Source organism: Carcharodon carcharias, chromosome 15, assembly GCF_017639515.1.
Source record: "Carcharodon carcharias isolate sCarCar2 chromosome 15, sCarCar2.pri, whole genome shotgun sequence".
In the NCBI taxonomy this organism is placed as follows: domain Eukaryota; kingdom Metazoa; phylum Chordata; class Chondrichthyes; order Lamniformes; family Lamnidae; genus Carcharodon; species Carcharodon carcharias.
Window position 1 is genome coordinate 9447383 of NC_054481.1, and position 18960 is coordinate 9466342.

Sequence of the window (18960 nt, forward strand, 5' to 3'; positions counted from 1 at the left end):
TGGTGGGCACGCCATGCTGCAGCACCTCACCACTTATGAAGAGCAGGCCATGGAGCTGGGGAGGAGGAGGCAGGCGGCCAGGTCAGCAGGTGTCAGCGAGGCTGGGGTGCAGCAGCCAGGTATTTGAGGGCCACAGTCCCATCGATGCGCTCTGTCTCCCCACCATCCAGAGCACTGATGATTGCTGCAATCGTTAATGCAGCAACACTGCTTATTCACACACTGATACAGTCAGATGTGTGGTCATACACAAAGGTCCCTCGACCCCTTGAGGATGCGCGTCTCCAGCACCTTCCAAAGTCGCCTTATCCCATTTGTGAGCACTATCCCCACGGCCTAACATGTCATGGCATCGCTGCAGCACATCCAAAGACTTATTGCATCTTAGAAGGATTTGTACCTCCACCACCCAGTGCGTCCCACATTACTCTGTCCAAAAGGTCCTCAGCACCTCACCTGTCAACCTCATGGCACTCAACTTAAATAAATGCCACCACGTTAGTCATCCCTGTGCCAAGGGGAAATGTTGCCTTCTGTCCACCCGGTCTATGCCCCTCATAACGATATGAAAGTCAATAATGTGACCTGTCAATCTCCTGTGCTCCACGGCAAATGTGGCAAGTGTTTGCGATGTTTCCTCATCACTCCAACTCTCCAGGCCAGCATGCATCCAGGTCAGGAACCTCTGCACTCTCCCCACTCCAGTGCCATCCCTCCCATGAAGTGCAGGTCACGAGTGAACGCAGAAGTGTAGATGTGGCCTCGGCAGCTCTTTCTGCACTTGCAACATGACCTCCCTTTTCCTACATTCTATTCCTCGGCTAATAAAGGCAAGTTTGGCTTTGACCTTGTTAAACGCCTTATGTTCCTGTTCTGCTACCTTAACGGGTCTACCCAGCAAGGTCCCTGTAAATGTCGTGACTTCCCACGGTCCTACCATTACTCGTATTCCCATACCTTGTTTGTCTTGCCCAAGTGCTTAACAGCACACTTATCCTCATAACATTCCATGTGGCATTTCTTAGGCCATCTGACCAGCCTGTCTGTATGCGTGTGTAATGTTTGGGCCTCCTCTTGATCCCACCAATGTTCATCTCCTTAGGTTCTTGAAGGTTGAGCGCATTATGAGACTGGGGGGGGAGGAAGGGATGGATGGTATTACTGAATGAATGCTAACTGATGCATTGCCCTAGTTGTTAATTTCAGCATCAGCACCGCATGGTCCGGAGCCCCCCCTGCACACCTGAGGACCAACACTTGCAACTTGCGTCACGTCATTTCAACGAGCCAGGCACCAGCACGGCGACTACCACATCGGTGGGAATTATGATGTCGGCTAGTGTCCCGGGCCACAGTGGAGAGGGCACTTCACAATCACTGGAGGAGATGGCATGGACAGAGAGTGCCGATGGCACCAGCAGCTGGAGGCATGCAGGGGACCAGGCACATGCTGAGTCCGGCAGTGATGATGTGCCTCAGGAGATGTCAGCCTTGCAGCAGCTGCAGGACAAGCAGCAGGGTGCATGGGAGCATCTGGCAGGGTTGCATGAGGGTGTGCTTCACTTGGTCTCTGTGGTGGAGGAATCCAGGCAGAGTGTCAGTGATGGCATGAACCTCAGGACAGAGCTTCAGGCTTCCTCCACTGAGAGATTGGCAACTCTCATGGAGAGGGGCTTCCAGCAGATTGAGAATCTTCTGATTGGGTTACGCTCTGACCTGCAAGCCCTCACAGCGCTAATGGCCACAGGTGGTCATTGGCAACGTGGGAGATATTCTGGGCACCAAGTATCGCCGCTCGGTGCCCATCCATTGGCAGTGAGCAGGGAGGTCCAATGTGACCTCACGTCAGCGCAGCAGCTGCCTGTCGTCGCTGCGAGCTCCTCTCAGGACACTCCAGATGAGGGCAGCAGCTCATCCGCCCGTCTGCCAGTGACCGTTGCATCTATTGAGGCTGCGACAACTGGGGAGGTGCCAGTTCTGGAACTAGCCACTCTCTCCCAGGCGGGGCCAGCACAAGCTCCACCGGCCAGACGACAGCCGCCAAGGTCATCGAGGCTAACAGGACAGCAGAGTCAGCAGGCTGTCTCTCAGTGATGGGGCGGCACCTAGACGTAGCACCCACAAACATAAGCATAAGGCACGCTAGGCACTCCATGGGTTTGTCACTGGTGATTTTGTGTTGGCCCTAGATTAGGGAATATATCATTATGTGCGTCAGAGCGACATTTGTTGTTTATTTCAGTGGCAATAAAGTCCATTTTTCTGACCATGGCTGAGAGTGTTTCCTTTGTATGTTTCATAGACATATCGTGAGTGAGTGGACATTGATGTTTCTGTACTAAGCCCTTAGTTGTAGCTAATGAGGTGGAAGATGTAGCCACGTGTGGAAGCGCCAGGCAATGCTGGTCCTGCAGATCCATGTGTGTGGAGCTAGCTGAAGGTTCGTTGGCTTAAATTGTCCCGGATGTCCCTGCCTCCTTGGTGTAGCAGCGGGTCGGCATGCTGCCCCTCATCATTGTCCTGTGCTTCCTCATCCTCTGATCACACACTATCTGCACGTTCATGGAGTGGAAGCCCTTCCTGTTGAAGAAGGCACCGGGCTCACCTGCTGGCGCCTTGATGGCCACATGTGTACAGTCTATAGCACCCTGGACACGGGGGAAGGCAGCAATGGCAGCGAAGCCTCTGGCTCGCTGTGCCTGACTTGCCTGGTCGCAGCAGAAGTGGATGAAGTTCAATGCCCGTCTGAACAGAGCGTCTGTAACCTGCTTGACACAAGTGTGGACAGCTGATTGGGAGACAACGCAAAGATCACCCACCGAGCCCTGGAAGGAGCCAGATGCATAGAAGTGGAGGGCAACTGTGACCTTCAGAGCTGCTGGCATGGGGTGTCCACCCACACAGTTAAGGGAGATCTCAGGGCCCATCATCTGACAGATACAGTTCACTGTCTCCCTTGACAGTTGAAGCCTCCTTCGGCACTGCACCTCAGACATATTGAGGTAGCTGCTTTGCCACCTGTATACCCTGGCAGCAGGATAGTGCGTCTTCTGTGGCCCCTTCCACCTTGGACAACCTCTTGGCCCTGAGCCCCTTGTGCCTGCGCCTGGCCTCCCAAATGTGGTTCCCCTGGAGGCTGATTGTCCACTCCTGGCATCCTCCTTATTTTATCCCTCCCTTCCTCCTCAGAGGAGCTGCCTCCAGTGGGGGTGTCAGAACTCATACCCAGGCTAAATGGAGGCCTCCAGAAAGCTGCAGACCCGATAAAGATTACTGTCTGCAGACTGGTGAGCTGAAGCTTCAAAGTACCGAGAAAGCTATTGGAAATCAATCTGAACTGCTAACAATCACACAGGCAAATTTAAAATACTTTCTGCAATAAATACTTCAGATAAAACATTAACAACCCCTCTGAGCCCATATATCCCGCCCGTGGATGAGGTTTATTAAAAAATCACTTACCCGTCTGCCCGATGTGCCCGTGCGTCGAGCCGAAGATTGCACAGGCTCCTCAAAATCAGCGTCGATTGCCGGGTTAAGGGCCTTAACAAGGCCTTTAATTAATGGTGGGCGTGTGTCGCGCTTCATAGCGCACTTCGGTTTGAGTTTCTAAAAGGTGTGAGAACAATGGAACTTGAGATAAAAGGGAAAAAGGTATTTTAGAGTTACTGTGGAGTTGGGGATAGCTATAGCTGGAGCTGCTGTTTGAGCAGTGAGATGAGCAGCTGGAGCTGAGTTAGGAGCTGATTGTTCTGGCCTGGGAGGAGATGCCGTTTGAATCAGCCCTCCAGTCAAGCCAAAAAAGTCTTGGGCTGCAACAAACAGTTTTATTCTGAAGTTTGGTTTCCATAGCAGAGTGGAAGCGAGTTACAGGTTATGTGGTATGCCTTTGTTGAAGTTACAGCAGTTTGCCTTGGGTAATATTACTGGATTTCTTATAGTTAAAAATCTATAAGGATGTATTGCCTGGAAGGTGTGGGTCTGACCAAGTGGAGAGTCTTTTTGGGGGGAATGTTTGTAAGGATAACCTTAATTGTGTAACTATAATTGTGTGCTTAATTTTTCTTTTATTCTTGTTAAAATCCCAAAAGTACTACTGGACCTCTTACTGCTGAGCTTGGTATGTCGTCTTCTCGTTTTCAGAATACAAAAAAAGGGTATGGCCCATAAGCCAAGTTTCCCTCTGGGATTTGGTTTACGCAGCAAGTAACACCTGCTGTGGTTGTAACGACTCCCAGAAAAGAAAATTATGCATCTGCCAAGAGCTGGGTGAGCTTCAGAGATTATTAGCACTCTGACCTGAACCTTCATATGTTTTGTTGGGAAGACAATATTCAATCAGCTCTATTTCCAATGGGAAGAGTATTACTGACATTCAGCTGACCTTTCTGCAACTACACCGTTTTTTGAATAGCTACTGAATAACATTAGCAGAGGTAGTCAGTGAGCAGAAGAGCTCTGAAAAAGAGTCATATTGGACTCGAAACGTTAACTCTGTTTCTCTCTCCGCAGAAGCTGCCAGACCTGTTGCATTTTTCCAGCACTTTCTGTTTTTATTTCAGATTTCCAGCATCTTAGGTATTTTGCTTTTATTTAAGGGAGTGAACATGTTCGAGGTGTCCTCTCCCTGTTATTAGAGATAAAAACAGCAATTTCCTTTCTATTACAGAAAAAAATATTAGTATCTAACCAGAACTTTAAATAGAACTTACAAATTTATATTCTTTCAGACTGAGGACTACCTGAAACACAAGATACGAAGTAGGCCGGAGAGGTCTGAACTGGTCAGAATGCACATATTAGAGGGTAAGAAAATATCTGAACTCTGTAGGAAAACATTCTTACCAAATTTATAATTACATAATCCATGAAGTATTTCTAGAAAAAACATGTTTTGTGTTGCAAATTTCTTCCCATTAAATATTGGCATGAAATCTACAGAGACCTTGGCAGAACCTTCGCTGCAGGCCACTCAGATGAAGCTAAAAAGAGCCAGACTGGCAGACGATCTAAACGAAAAGATCGCTCAGAGACCAGGTCCGATGGAACTTGTGGAAAAGAACATTCTTCCTGTAGATTCCAGTTTAAAGGAAGCAATTAAAGGCAAGTAGCCATTCATTCCACGGTTTGATTAGCTTTGGCCTACTGAGACTGATGTGAGAGAGGAATAGGAGCAAATAGTAGATGTTATGAGGATAAGGGTTAAAAATAAGTGTAATGAAAGGGAACAAAAAGAAAGACTTGAGTTTATATAATACGTTTCAGAACTACAGGGTGTTCCAAAGTGCTTTGCTGCCAATTAAGTACTTTTTGAAGCGTAGTCATTGTTGTGTAGGAAATACAGTAGCCAGTTTGCACAGGGCAAACTCCCACATTCACCCACGTGATACCAGATAACCTGTTTTAGTGGTGTTGGTTGAGGGATAAATATTGGGCAGGGCACTGAGGAGAACTCCCCTGTTCTTCTTCAAAATGGCACCATGGGATCTTTTACATCCTGAGAGAACAGATGGAGAAAGGTGTGAGCCAGATCCTGGGTCAGAAAATGTCCAGCAAGTACATTTAAAGGTTTTACTAGTGAGGCAGGAGTGCTCCTCTGGGTCTTTCAACCTCCTCCATCCATGCACAGCCTCACGATCATAAGCCTGGAGCCTCCCTCCCGAGTGCCAAGAATCATCCCTAGGGTCACCAGCCATGACCTCCTGCCACTGCTTTCCCCACTTGCTCATTGGCCAGTCTGCCAATTTGACTTGCTGCAGGGCAGGAGGCTACCCAAAAGTATTCTAGTGAGGCCCTGCGTTAAGACCACCTTCTCTTACTGCGTTCTTCAGCAAATTACCCACTCCCACACACCCTCATGGACTTCTTATTAATATCGGGGTACTGATTTCAGCTTGGACAAGAGAGGAAATAATAATTTCCCAGACATAGTCTTTTGGGAGAGAAAGAATTTTTTAAAAATAGGAGATGGGGTGGTCTTATTGATTAAGGAAAAATTACAGTATGGAAAGAAACATTCTTATTGATAGTGGCATTCAAATGGAGATTGTCTTTGAATTAATAAATAATATATCCACCGTAGTGCATATAAATTAAAGACCATCAAATAATGGCAAAGAAATCAAGGATGAGATTTAGAATGGTTTGCAACATTAATGATCCTGTGCTAGATGCGGCAAATCAAACATTTGTCCATCAAAAAGGGAAATATTTTTTGAATGCATATCTTGTTCTTGTGAATGAAGGAATGAGTAGAATGTTCAATAAGTATTTGCCTCTGTTTCCACATAGGAAAGTGACTCTTGGGACTGCAGGGGTTCTTGAGAAAGATATGGATTAGTTTGAATTGCAAATAAACATTCAGAAGGAAACTTAAAACTTAATGGGTCTCAAAGTAGAAAGATTGCCAGGATTGGTTGGAAAAACATAGCAGAGGCACTAATCTTAATGCAGCTAAGTCTCTGTTGTTTAGTAAAAGAACCTAAATATTTTTTTTGTATGTCTTTCCCTTATTGCCCATTCATTTTTGCTTTTTATGTTGCTTGAGAAATCTGAAGACGTGAATTGATGCGGACCAATGGGGGATGTTTAAAGGAGTAGTTATCCATTAGTAGGACTGGTTTGTGTCAGTGGCATTAGGTGGAGAGAAGTGGGAAGCAGGAAGAGTGCCATTGCATGTACTTGTGCCTTGCCTCCACCAGAGCAAAGTAAGTGAACTTCTCATTAATAAAGGCATTCCAGGCATCCTGGCCAGTTGAGGTGCATTGCCCTCATCACCTTAAAAAGGAATCTGAGCTCTTTCCCATGTTACCCCTGTAGGTCGAAACCTCACAGATGCACAATGTTGTGCAGAGCTCAGAACATCATACTCATTCTGGAGACCCTGGCAGGTGCAGACTGAAGGACACCTCCAGATCTTTTTTTAATTCATTCACGGTATGTGGGCTTCGCTGACTGAGCCAGCATTTATTGCCCATCCCTAGTTGCCCTTGAGAAGGTGGTGATGAGCTGCCTTCTTGAACCGCTGCAGTCCATGTGGTGTAGGTACACCCACAGTGCTGTTGGGAAGGGTGTTCCAGGATTTTGACCCAGCGACAGTGAAGAAACGGCGATATATTTCCAAGTCAGGATGGTGAGTGCCTTGGAGGGGAACTTGCAGGTGGTGGTGTTCCCATCTACCTGCTGCCCTTGTTCTTCTAGATGGTAGTGGTCGTGGTTTGGAATGTGCTGTCTAAGGAGCCTTGGTGAATTCTGCCACCTGAACTGCATCCTCAGATTGTTGATTGCTTGTTCGATAACACGTCTGGTGGTCATACGGAATATAAAAAAGGGATATTTTGCTACAGTTGAGACCACATCTAGAGTACGGAATACAGTTTCTTATTTAGAAAGGATATAAATGCATTGGAAGCAGTTCAGAGAAGATTCATTCAACTAATACCTGGGATGGGGGATTATCTTATGAGGAAAGGTTTGACAGGCTGGGCCTGTATCCATTGGAGTTTAGAAGAATGAGAAGTGATCTTATTGAAACATATAAGATCCTGAGGGGACTTGACAGGGTGGATGCTGAAAGGATGTTTCCCCTTGTGGGTGAGATTGGAACTAGGAGACACAGTTTAAAAATAAGGGGTTGGCCAAGTAAATGAGAATTTTCTTCTGAGGTTCATGAATCTTTGGAACTCTCTTCCCCAGAAAACGGTGGAGGCAGGGTCAATAAATATTTTTAAAGCAGAAGTAAATAGGTTCTTGGCTAACAGGGAGTCAAAAGTTATCAGAGGTAGGCAGAATGTGGAGTTGAGGCCACAATCAGATCAGCCATGAACTTATTGAATGGCGGAGCAAGCTCAAGGGGCCAAATGGCCTATTCCAGCTCCTAATTTGTAGTTTCATATGTTTGGCATTCATTGCAGCGCAGTGTTTCTGATTATAAATCCTTAACAAAACCTGGTGTTTCTCATCAGAGTGTTTGACCAGCACTAATGGCATTTGGTGGTGATATCTGGAAAGAAGCAAAAATAAAAGACAAGGGAGTCGAGGGTTATGGGAGGCAGACAGGAGAAAGTGAAGTTGAGACCACAACTAGTTCAGCCATGATCTTATGGAATGGTGGAGCAGGCTTGAAGGGCTGAATGGCCTACTCCTGCTCCTAAGTCCTGTGTTCCTTTGTATGTTCCGATAACCATAATTTTCCAAAAATCTTTGCAAATAGAAACTATGCCAAAAGACTGGAGGGTGGCAAACGTCACACCCCATTCGAGAAAGGAGAAGAGATACACTAGAATTGGTTAGTTATACCTTGATAAAGAGGCAGAAATTGAGGGTTATCATAATGATTATCAGTAGTAATGTTTGTTCCTTTCATAGATTGAGGATTATCATAGGTAAATGCAAATTGTTGTCACTAACACCTTTAACACGGAAAAATGTCCAAAACTCAGGAGTTTTGACAAAAAGTGTTTTTTGCACGGAGGGTTTTTGAAACAAGGCATGCTTTAACTGGAGTGGTTGTTGGGGAAGAGGGCTATAACTTTTAAAAGAGAAATATTAATAAGTCTGAGAATGAAGAATAAAAATGGTTCAGGAAAGAACAAAGAACGGGGTTCAGGTCAGATCAAGTATAGTACCGCTGGCACATGTGTGCTGAGTAGCCAACAGGTGTGGTGCGAAAGCTATGTTCTAGAATTCTGTGATACTGCTCTCTGGTTGGTGGGGGAAGGTTATAGATGGGCAAGGGACCTGATTTTAAAAACCATATTTTTGAAGTCAAATGTAAACTGAGGTGCAATTAAATAGCAGTAGAGGAATTACCATTTACCTTAAATATTTTGCAGTTGAAATACTTCACTCTATTTTTCAATGCTATTTTCTCTTCCTTCCACCAATTTTCCCCTTTATTTCCTGAAAACCAATTCATTTGGTGGTTTATACAGATGCATCCTGTCTCAGATAAATTGCTTCTCTACACACCTGGGTCTTTACAGGACTGCTAGCTGTCTGTGAAAGCTGTAAAACTAAGCTCAATCCTGTCCTCGTTAGACACCTATGCATGCAAACATTTTTCAGGAGAAATCTTAGGATTGTGATCAATACCAGGACATCATTAATTTTTTTTCATCAGCCATGCTGCTGAGGCTAATTATAGGACTCACTGCTGTACCAATTGTGATCAGCTAACTCTGTGCATACAGAGATCAAACCCTTGAACCTTCTGTGTATTTATGGGTCACTTGCACACGAGTGAGAAAAATCCTGGGCCAGTGGCGTGCACACTTGTTGAGAATAACACCCCTTTGACAAAAAAAATGCTGTTTGCTTATCTATATTTTAAAAGAAAATAAAGTGGATTTTAGTTTTGGTAGTTAGACTGAGCTAAAGCTTGCGGTTATCATGAAATGTTTAGGATGAACAGTTCTGAAAAATAATCAGCTTATTTAAGTGATAGCTATAATTACAATTTGTTGTAACCTTGGTAAGTATTGGATTTGTGCCTACTAGGCATATTAACGTATGTATACTTAATTCTTAAAATTCATAGCACCATGTAAAGGAAGCAAAACATCAGTGCCTGGCGCATGTGACGGGTTGGAATACAATTAGTAGGAGTTGAATCAACATGGCCATTCTGATTGCATGTGATGAAACGGTTTTATTATGTCAATTGAATTCCAAATAACTTTTGGCTACATTAACCCACTGTCTATGAAAAATACCAGTACTGTTAACCATCCAGGCTGTGTAATTGGATGCTTTTTTTTCAATGTTCAACTTACAGGGTTTATGTCGGCAATCAATGTGGGTCAGCTGTGATTTATTTATATATATATATATATATATATATATATAAATAAAGACAACTCTGCTGACATGCTGGTGGAAAAACTTTCCTACAGTCATGTTACTAATTATAAAGTGAAACTTCTGGCCAGAAATAACCTAAAAGCAGAGAGGGGCTGTTCCTTCTTGTCATTTGTCACTCACCCGGAACAGTTCATAATGCTGAAAAATTAATCTCACATAGTTGATCTCTGGAACACTGTCCCATGATGTTAATGCCCTGCTCAACATGGAATGGAAATGGTAATGTTGGTAGTAAGGCAGTGGCAATAACAATAAGAAGCCATTAAACAAGTGAAAAGCAATTTAAGGGTAGTTGTGACTGACTCCTTTCAGATTTCAAGTTATTTTAATTGAAATGTTGAGGGGAATTTTGAAAAATGAGCAGTTTTAGGTTGGGTGGTGGGGAGTGGGGGTTAAAGTCAGAAAAATCCGCTCCCAACCCAACACCACCTCCAACGCTCCCATTCCCAACTTTAACTGATCCGAGGTGGTGGGCTGCAGTTTTGAATATGATAAGCAGCTTGTGACCTTTGACTGCTGCCAACTGGGGTTTCTCATTCATGGGGAAACGGGCAGCTTCCTCAAGGCTGAACTCTCATGGATTCAGGAGGTAAGTGTCTTCACAGTTACCATCTGGATCCAGGTGCTTGTCCAAAGAGGCTCAGCAATCAGGACACCACCTCCATCCCCAATCGGACCTTAGTCTTGGCTTGGGCCTAACTGCTCCTGCCGTAATCAGTGACCGGCTTCCCTGCCTGTTTGGAGACCCAGATGTTGAGACCAGGATGAGTTTCAGAAACTGAACATAATTTTCTCAGCCGCTTGTAGGTAGGCAGAGGGACGCTGGAAAAAATTGTTTAAAAAAAAAAATGCGCCTGGCCGGCTCTCTGACTTTTTTCTGCCTCCTATGGATTTTCTCGGGGGCAGCTTCAAAACGATGACAGCAACCTGCCCGACAGTAGCAGGAAGCTGATTAAGGTATTTGAAGAAGTCATTATGAATAATTTCCCCTGAAGATTTCATTTTTCCCAAAGGCGATGGGGACCCCTGCAATATCAGTTCACAGGAGGCGAGTGCACATTGGGAAGTCTCAGCAGCTTTAGATTTACAATTATATCTGATGTTTATTTGGCAAAAACAGGAAGCCTGCGGTCAATGATAGGCACTCACTTGCCATTGCTGCAGCCTCTCCTGGAAACTGCTATCATTGAGAGTGCTTGCGGTAAAGAAAAGCCTTCCGGCACCGGCAGCCTCATCTCCTTTTATTCCATTGCTCTCTCTTGTGTCCCAGTCTTGTAGCTGCCACCCTCTCACCCTCTGCATCCTCCCACCACCTCGAATTGAATAGCAAACATGGTGGTCGGCCGCTTCCCTTAAGATAAAGTTGGCAAGTGCACTGCTGAAATGAACGGAGTCGGGACCTGGAAACGATCTTGACCCCTGAAAATTTTTAACACAAGAGCAGAAGAACTAGGAGAGGGAGTAGACCATATGAATTGTTGAGCCTGCTTTGCCACTCAATATGATCATGGCTGATCTTAGGTTTTATCTCCCCTTTCTGTCTGGTCCCCGTATCCCTTGATTCCTTGAGAGACCAAAAATCTGTCTACTCCAGCATTAAATGTATTCAATGATGGAGCATCCACAACCCTCTGGAATGGAGAACTTCAAAGCTTCACAACCCTTGAGTGAAGTAACTCTCGTCATCTCTACCCTAAATGATCGGCCCCTTATTCTGAGACTTTGTCCTCGTGTTTTAGATTCTCCAACCAGCTGAAACAATCTCTGTGCCCACCCTATCGAGTCCTGTCAGAATCTTATATGTTTCAATGAGATTGTCTCTCATTCTTCTAAACTCCAGAGAATATAGGTCCAACTTACTCATCCTCTCATCATAGGACAACCCTCTCATCCCAGGGGCCAATTTAGCAAACCTTTGCTGTATTGCCTCCAATGCAAGTATATCCTTTCTTAAATTTGGACATCAAAACATTAGTATTCCAGAAGTGGCCTCACCAAAACCTTTTACAATTGTAGCAAGACTTCTTTATTCCTGTACTTAATCCCTTTGTGACAAAGGCCAGCATGTTATTTCCTAATTACTCGCTGTACCTATATGCTAACTTTCTGCATTCCTTGTGCGAGCACACCCACATATCTACAAACATCAACATTTACAAGTTTCACACCTTTTAAAAAATATTCTGCTTTTCTATTCTTACAACTAAAGTGAATAACTTCACACTTCCCCACATTATACTCCATCTGCCCTCTTACTTTAGTCAATCTGACTACATCTCTTTGCAGCCTCTATGTGTCCTCCCCACAGCTTACCTTTCCACCTAGCTTGGTATCATCAACAAACTTAAATACATTACTCTCTGCCTCTTCATCAAAGCGATTAATATAGATTGTAAATAACACTGATCCTTGTGGCACTCCACATAGCTTGCCAACTCCAAAATGTCCTATTTATGCCAACTCTCTGCTTTCTGTCTGTTAACCAATCCTCTATCCATGATAATACATCACCCTCAACTCAATGTGCCGGTTTTTGGAAAAAAGTCAAACGAAAATAGGAAACTATTGTTGCGTAAATGTACACATGCTACACAAGCAAAATGTATTGACTTGTTCTTGAATTTAACATAACTTCACTGTTCATCACGACCAGTTACTTTAAGCCATATTATATGGCAGCTGGCAAAATTGCTCAAGTATAGGAGTTAAAATGTAAGTTGAATTTGGAGTGTTTAAACATGATTCAAACATCACTAAATTCTTGACTTAATGTAAAATAGCTATAATAAGATCTGGTTAGGTAAGTAAATATGTAGCATTCACTTATGAGTTTAATATAGGAATGTCATGTACACTAATTATCCTGGTAAATGAAAATATAGCACTTTCAGAACTAGCCCTTAAAGCATCACACTGTCCAAATTAATTCCCATTTACTAAAGATCATTCAAAGCTTCCCCAAAATTATATGGGATTTTTTCTAATGGTAGTAAAATGAACCCAAACTGATTAAAATTATGCAACGTGTATTAATTAAGTAGATTGATTGGATTTATCCGAAGTTTTAAATTTCTCAAGTTCATTCATTCAGCCTCGAGACAGACTATTCAGTAATTCTTGTTACTACCAAAGTTGACTGATACTGTTGTCCCAATTGTCCCACACTCCACTTGCCACTCTGTTGAAGGCAATGGCTAATGCTGGGGTGTGGTCCTGCAGATGCCAGTGCATCTCAGCAATCTCATCCAACTGGCCATTTTCAAATGTAAGGCAATGTAACTAGACAGTAAATATTGCCTTTTGTTCATCCATGGAAGAGCAGCAAAGCCAAGTGTGAGCTTGATCTCATAGGAGACCGATATCTGCACACATCCAATAAGATTCACTGGACATCAGATCAGGAATGGGAACTGTGACAAATGTTTCATTTCTCGCAGAGTTCTGTAGTTATGTTCCAGAAACCATTGTTGAAAACGTGCATGTTACAGATGCAAAATGTATTGACTTGATTTTGAACCTAATATAACTTCACTGTTCATCAAAACTGGTTACAGAAAATCACTTCAATCTGTTTTATATGGGCAGCTGACATAACTGCTCAAATATAGGTATGTGTGTAGTTATAATGTTAGTTGAACTTGGTGTGTTTACACATAATCCAAACGTCACTAAATGCTTGATCTGATAACATGGTGAAGGATAAGATGGGGTGATGGTGGCGTAGTGGTAATGTCACTGGACTGGTAACCCAGAGACTCAGGCTAATGCTCTGGCAGCTAGTGGAATTTAAATTCCATTAATAAAATGTGGAATTGAAAGCTAGTCTCAGTAATGGTGACCATGAAACTATCATCAATTGTTGTAAGAGCCTACTAATGTCCCTTAGGGAAGGAAATCTACTTTCCACGCGTGAGTGATCTGGCCTACATGCAACTCCAGATCCACAGGAATGTGGTTGACTCTTAACTGCCTTCTGAAATGGCCTAGCAAGCCACTCAGTTCAAGGGCAATTAGGGATGGGCAACAAATGCTGGCCTTGCCAATGCCACCCACATCACATTAAAGAATAAAGAGAAGGATAGAATTGAAACCAACCTTTACACACTTCCATGAGCATTTATTTACAGAGATACTTATTACAAACATGCACCTCCTAACCCAACAACCACAGTTTGTTTGTTACAATTTATGGGACCCCAAGTGAATCCCCAGTTAATGTCCACCACCTGCATACAGTTAAATACTATTAATATACAATCAGCATAAGACATTTTGTGAAAGCCAATTGCTACTCTGGCTGAAATCACTAACCCACCCTAGATCTGTTGAATTGGTGTCTTTGACCTCTAGGCACTCATGTTTTTTATTTATGGAAAACATATGAAATGTGTACCATTTAATAGCCAGTTGGACATGGTTTGGGGAGAAATTTATGCTTCACTGATGCAGTCAGATGAAGAGAAAGATAACAGAAGATGGACAAAATTGATAACTTTTGAAACAATACTTTGAGTTTTGAGATAGTTGTGGGTAAGCAAAGTTATCTTAGTGTTTCTGCATTGGAATGTTTTTCTTTAAAAGTTCATGCAGCTAATAAAATGACAAGCATTTCCTGGTTTCTCAGATCCATTTCAAAAGCATTGTGTTTGAACATGTGCTTCTTTTCACAGTTGGCCAAGTCCATTACCCCAAAACCTTAGACACATTCTCATTTGATGATGACAGCTGTGATGCCTTGTCTCCAGAGCAGCCTGGGAGCCAAGAGTCACAAAGCTCAGCTCCTTCTCCAGGGGAAACCAAAGTGAGTGAGTCATCATCCTCCTCATCGTCACCTGTACCAAACACCATTATTCAGGTGAGTGCTGTGAAAATGAACTAGCTCCTAGTTGGGAATTGGGGCGATAGGTTAGCAATCTGAACATAAAGATGACAGGGTATCAATAAGAAATTATCATTTTTATTTCACATCTTACTTCTAAACAGCTATGGTTTAAATAGAGGTTGCTTTCACTTCACAGAAGCTGCTCTTATATTGTGCTATGGCCCTTGCTAATAGGTACCTGATGTCTGGGTCTTGATTGTGACATAAAAGTAACATTTCTGAGATTTACTAAGACTGAAGGCAGGAAGTCCTGATAAATCAGCTTCTGATCTTAGTGACACTAAAATTAAAGCAAATTACTGAAGAGGCTGGAATATTGACATAAAAACAGAAATTACTGTTAATTACTCAACAGGTCAGATTGCAATAAAAACAGAAAATGCTGGAAAGACTCAGCAGGTTTGGCAGCATCTGTGGAGAGAGAAGCTGAATTAGCGTTTCAAGGCCGTATGACTCTTCAGAGCTGAAAAGAGGTAGAAATATGATGGATATTATATTGTTGAAGAGGCAGGGTGGAGCAAAATAGATCAGGTATAGGCGGGAGATCAGGAGAGACCTCAGAGCGCTGACCCTTGTTCTGCTATTAACACATTCTGCCACCTTACCTTTATGCCATTATTAGCAGCTCCTTTACTCTTTAACACTACCATTAACACTCCCTTTGTCTTGTGTCCATAACATTTTTGTCAATCTCTCCTGAGCTCCCAGCTACACCTGATCTTCTATTTTGCTCCACCTGCTGCAGCCCCCCTCTCCAACAGTATAAAATCCATCGTATTTCTACCTCTTCTCAGCTCTTAAGAAGAACCGTACAGACTCCAAATGTTAACTCTGTTTCCCTCTCCACAGATGCTGGGTCTTTACGGCCCTTTCTGTTTTTATTTCAGATTTCCAGCATCCGCAGGATTTTGCTTTTAGGTCAGACTGCATCTGTGGAGGGAGAAGCAGAGTTAATGTTTCAGATCAATGGCATTTCATCAGAACTGGAAAAAGTTAGAGACGTAATAGGTTTTAAGCAAGTACAAAGGCAGGTTGGAGTGAGAGAATAAAAGGGATAAGGTGGAAGGCTTGAGAGATTAAATGACAAAGGGACGCTGTTACAAAGGACAAGGAAGGAAACAAAAAATTAGCCAGGAGGAGGTGTAAATAGGAATAGCAAAATCATCACTAACTGCTCCCATCTGAAAAAATAGAGATAGAGGTTAGTGAAATTATTGAACTCGATGTTGAGTTCTGGAAGGCTGTAACGAACTTAAGCAAAAGTTGAGGCGCTATTCCTCGAGCTTACCTTGAGCTTCATTAGAATGATGTTGAAGCTGAAACAAAAACAGAATTACCTGGAAAAACTCAGCAGGTCTGGCGAAGCTGAAGTCTGGTTTTGTAACTCTTAGCATGTATTACCTTCAGCTGCATGAGACCTGGTTGTTGGTGGGTGTCACCGCAAACAATATGAAAACTGCTCAAGTTTTAAAGTGGAAATCAATCACTCTCCTTGTGAATTAGAAGATGGTTAATTTATCACTAAGTTAATTTTGATGAAAAGACTTCATGGCCAATACAAGTTGAATCGTATGCTGTCTGGACGTTAGGTGATGCTTGCGCAGACAATACAATTAATTGCTTACAAGCCGGACAGCCCAGTGGATCTCACTTCATGTCCATCGGCCCCATGCACCTCAGTACAGACCAACGCTATCTGCTGCTGGATTCATCATCTTCACTGTTGAAGAAGAGAAGTACCTGAAAGAGGCAGATCAAAGTCCTTGAAGTCGCTACTGATGATGCTTGGTAGTTAGTGCCTCAGCAAGAGGTCTGGTCCCCACTTTGTGCCTGTAATACGTTGCCTGAAGGTTTAATATTTTTGATTGTTCAATTTCTTCATCCCCTGTGTGCAGCAAGATTTAGAGCAGTTTGCCCATCTTCGAACCTAAACTGCCACAGCTTCTTTTCTTGCATAGTTTACATTATTCTCATTTCTGACACAGCAGCTGGCCTTCATTAGCTTTCAGAAAATTCCTAAAATTAATTTGATCATTCTTTTACCAGTTCAAACCACTTGTATATTTTTTTCATGTGTTTCTAGTTTTTTTTTTTACAGCACCCTTTTAAACTTCTTTCCCCCATCCGCCATCCTGCATGGTTCCAAGTATGCATTTTAATCTTCCCTGTAAAGAGACCTGTCATGTAATGTTCTGTCACATAACATTAGCCCATGGAGCCAACAGCAGGCGCTAAACCTTTGGAATGTTACCACCACACACATTTTTTTAATATAATGTTCACCAATTGAAACATCCGAGCATTTAAAAAAGGCAGTTCCTTATATCAGCCAAAAAGCAATAACCATTATTCACTTACACTAATGTCAATTTAAGAGTTGCCTATTACCGCATACCAAGTGCTGTTTACTTTATTCTTAAGAAGCTGAGTTTGCTTGCTAATTCACACCTTGTTAATAATCAATTATTCTAATCTGCTAAATTTGCTCTTTACATTAAAGTTGATCAGATCTGATCTTTCAACAGCAGAAACAGGGAGATGTGTTGAAATCAATCCTGATAGAAGTTTAAAACTGGGAAAGGTCAGTGCTGCTCCAGGTCTGCTTGCATGAGAGCCAGCAATTACTTTAGGTCTTTAGAAATCGCCGTGACCTTGCATCACAACAGCGTCTGTGTGACGGGAAGAATCCTGAAATCAGAGGGGACCTGCTAACAGGCACTTCACTGTCGCGGGGTCAAAATCCTGGAACTCCCTTCCTAACAACACTGCGGGTGTACCTACACCACATGAACTGCAGCAGTTCAAGAAAGCAGCTCACCACCGCCTTCTCAAGGGCAATTAGGGACAAGCAATAAATGCTGGCCTAGCCAGTGACACCAACATCCCGTGACAGAATTTAAAAAAACTTACTGGACCCAGAGAAAAAGAATCACATAACTGATGGGAGGGAGCTTGAAACTCGCCAATAAGCTCAGTGAAGACTGGAGCAAAACCACAGGCAAGCTGCTGAATAAGCTAAAGTAGGCAGCTCTCTGCAGACAATAATCAGTCCTTCCTCCATTGCAATGAGTGGCTTTGAAAAGAGCGCTTCATCGTAGATACTTTCTTGGCCACCTTGCACCCAGCACTGGAAATGATCCTGGTTTTGCTGCTTCCTGCCAGCTCCACCATCTCAGTGGTCAGGTAGATACTTGAGAACAGAAGCCAGCTAAAGGGGAGATCCAGCCCCCACACTTGCAGCATTATGGTCCTTATAGTGGCTATCACGAGTAAGAGACAAGTTGCATTCATTCACTTGGATATGCTCGCTATAAACAGTGTGAAATCTATATAATAGAGCATTTTGTGTAATTGTCCTTTTTGTTTGTGAGTGATTGACAACATTGGCCTGAATTTTGCAGCCAGCAGTGAAAGGATGGTACTCACCACTGACCTAAAAGAAAGCTTCCCATAAATATCTCGTGAGCTCTGTATCATGGATTTCTCCTCTTATGACATCAGTTTCGTTCTGATGCCAACTAAAAGAGATCTCTGGCATCCTGGAAAATGAAGTCATCAAGCAGCTTGAGTAGTCAATCAGGCAGCAAATCAGGAAGTAAAAAGCACTGAATATCATTGGCTTTTTAATCATATTACAGAGATTGAAATAAACATTGGGACATGCACATAAGATTAAAGTAAAAGATCAAATATAATTAACAGAAAATAATTTTCATTAGTTTACAAATCTCTGGAAATTTGGAATGGGGACAATAACACTCCAGACATCTAAATTTAATTTTTCAAGGCCAAAGGGGTTGATCATGGGTAATTATGACTTAGTACACAGTTTAAAAACTCAGTTACACCTCATTCAACAAGGCATTTTCAGTACTTTTTACAGTGATCGTAGTGCGCAAAAAGTTGAAGTCCACATCAAGTCAAAGATTTCTTTCCTGTTTGTATCTGTGCAAACTGCAACAGTGCACCCTGTGGAGGATGCCTAACAGGAGCTCCTAGATTTCCACATTTAACTGCACAAGTGTGAACACCAGAAGTTGCTGTTAGTTTTACAGAGTAATGACAGCAAGCACTGACAGTTTTGAGTCAATGACAAAATTCAAGTCATTGTTTACAAAGGCTCATAAACTTTAGAAGACATAAAAGTCTCCCATAGCTTTCATTTCTGGTGCAAGACCAGTGTATTCCATGGGCTTTTGAAGCTCAGGCCCTATCCA

The 18960-nt window shown here is 43.0% G+C and overlaps 1 protein-coding gene across 2 annotated transcripts in view; it reads left to right on the plus strand.

The window, feature by feature from the left end:
• Nucleotides 1-18960, plus strand: part of mrtfba (myocardin related transcription factor Ba) — a 283562-nt gene that overhangs the window by 226158 nt on the left and 38444 nt on the right. For both annotated transcript variants that reach the window (XM_041206102.1, XM_041206103.1), the window contains 3 exons: nt 4731-4806; nt 4942-5103; nt 14532-14716. In XM_041206102.1, the coding sequence (XP_041062036.1) occupies nt 4731-4806; nt 4942-5103; nt 14532-14716 (423 nt within the window). The remainder of the gene's footprint in view (nt 1-4730; nt 4807-4941; nt 5104-14531; nt 14717-18960) is intronic.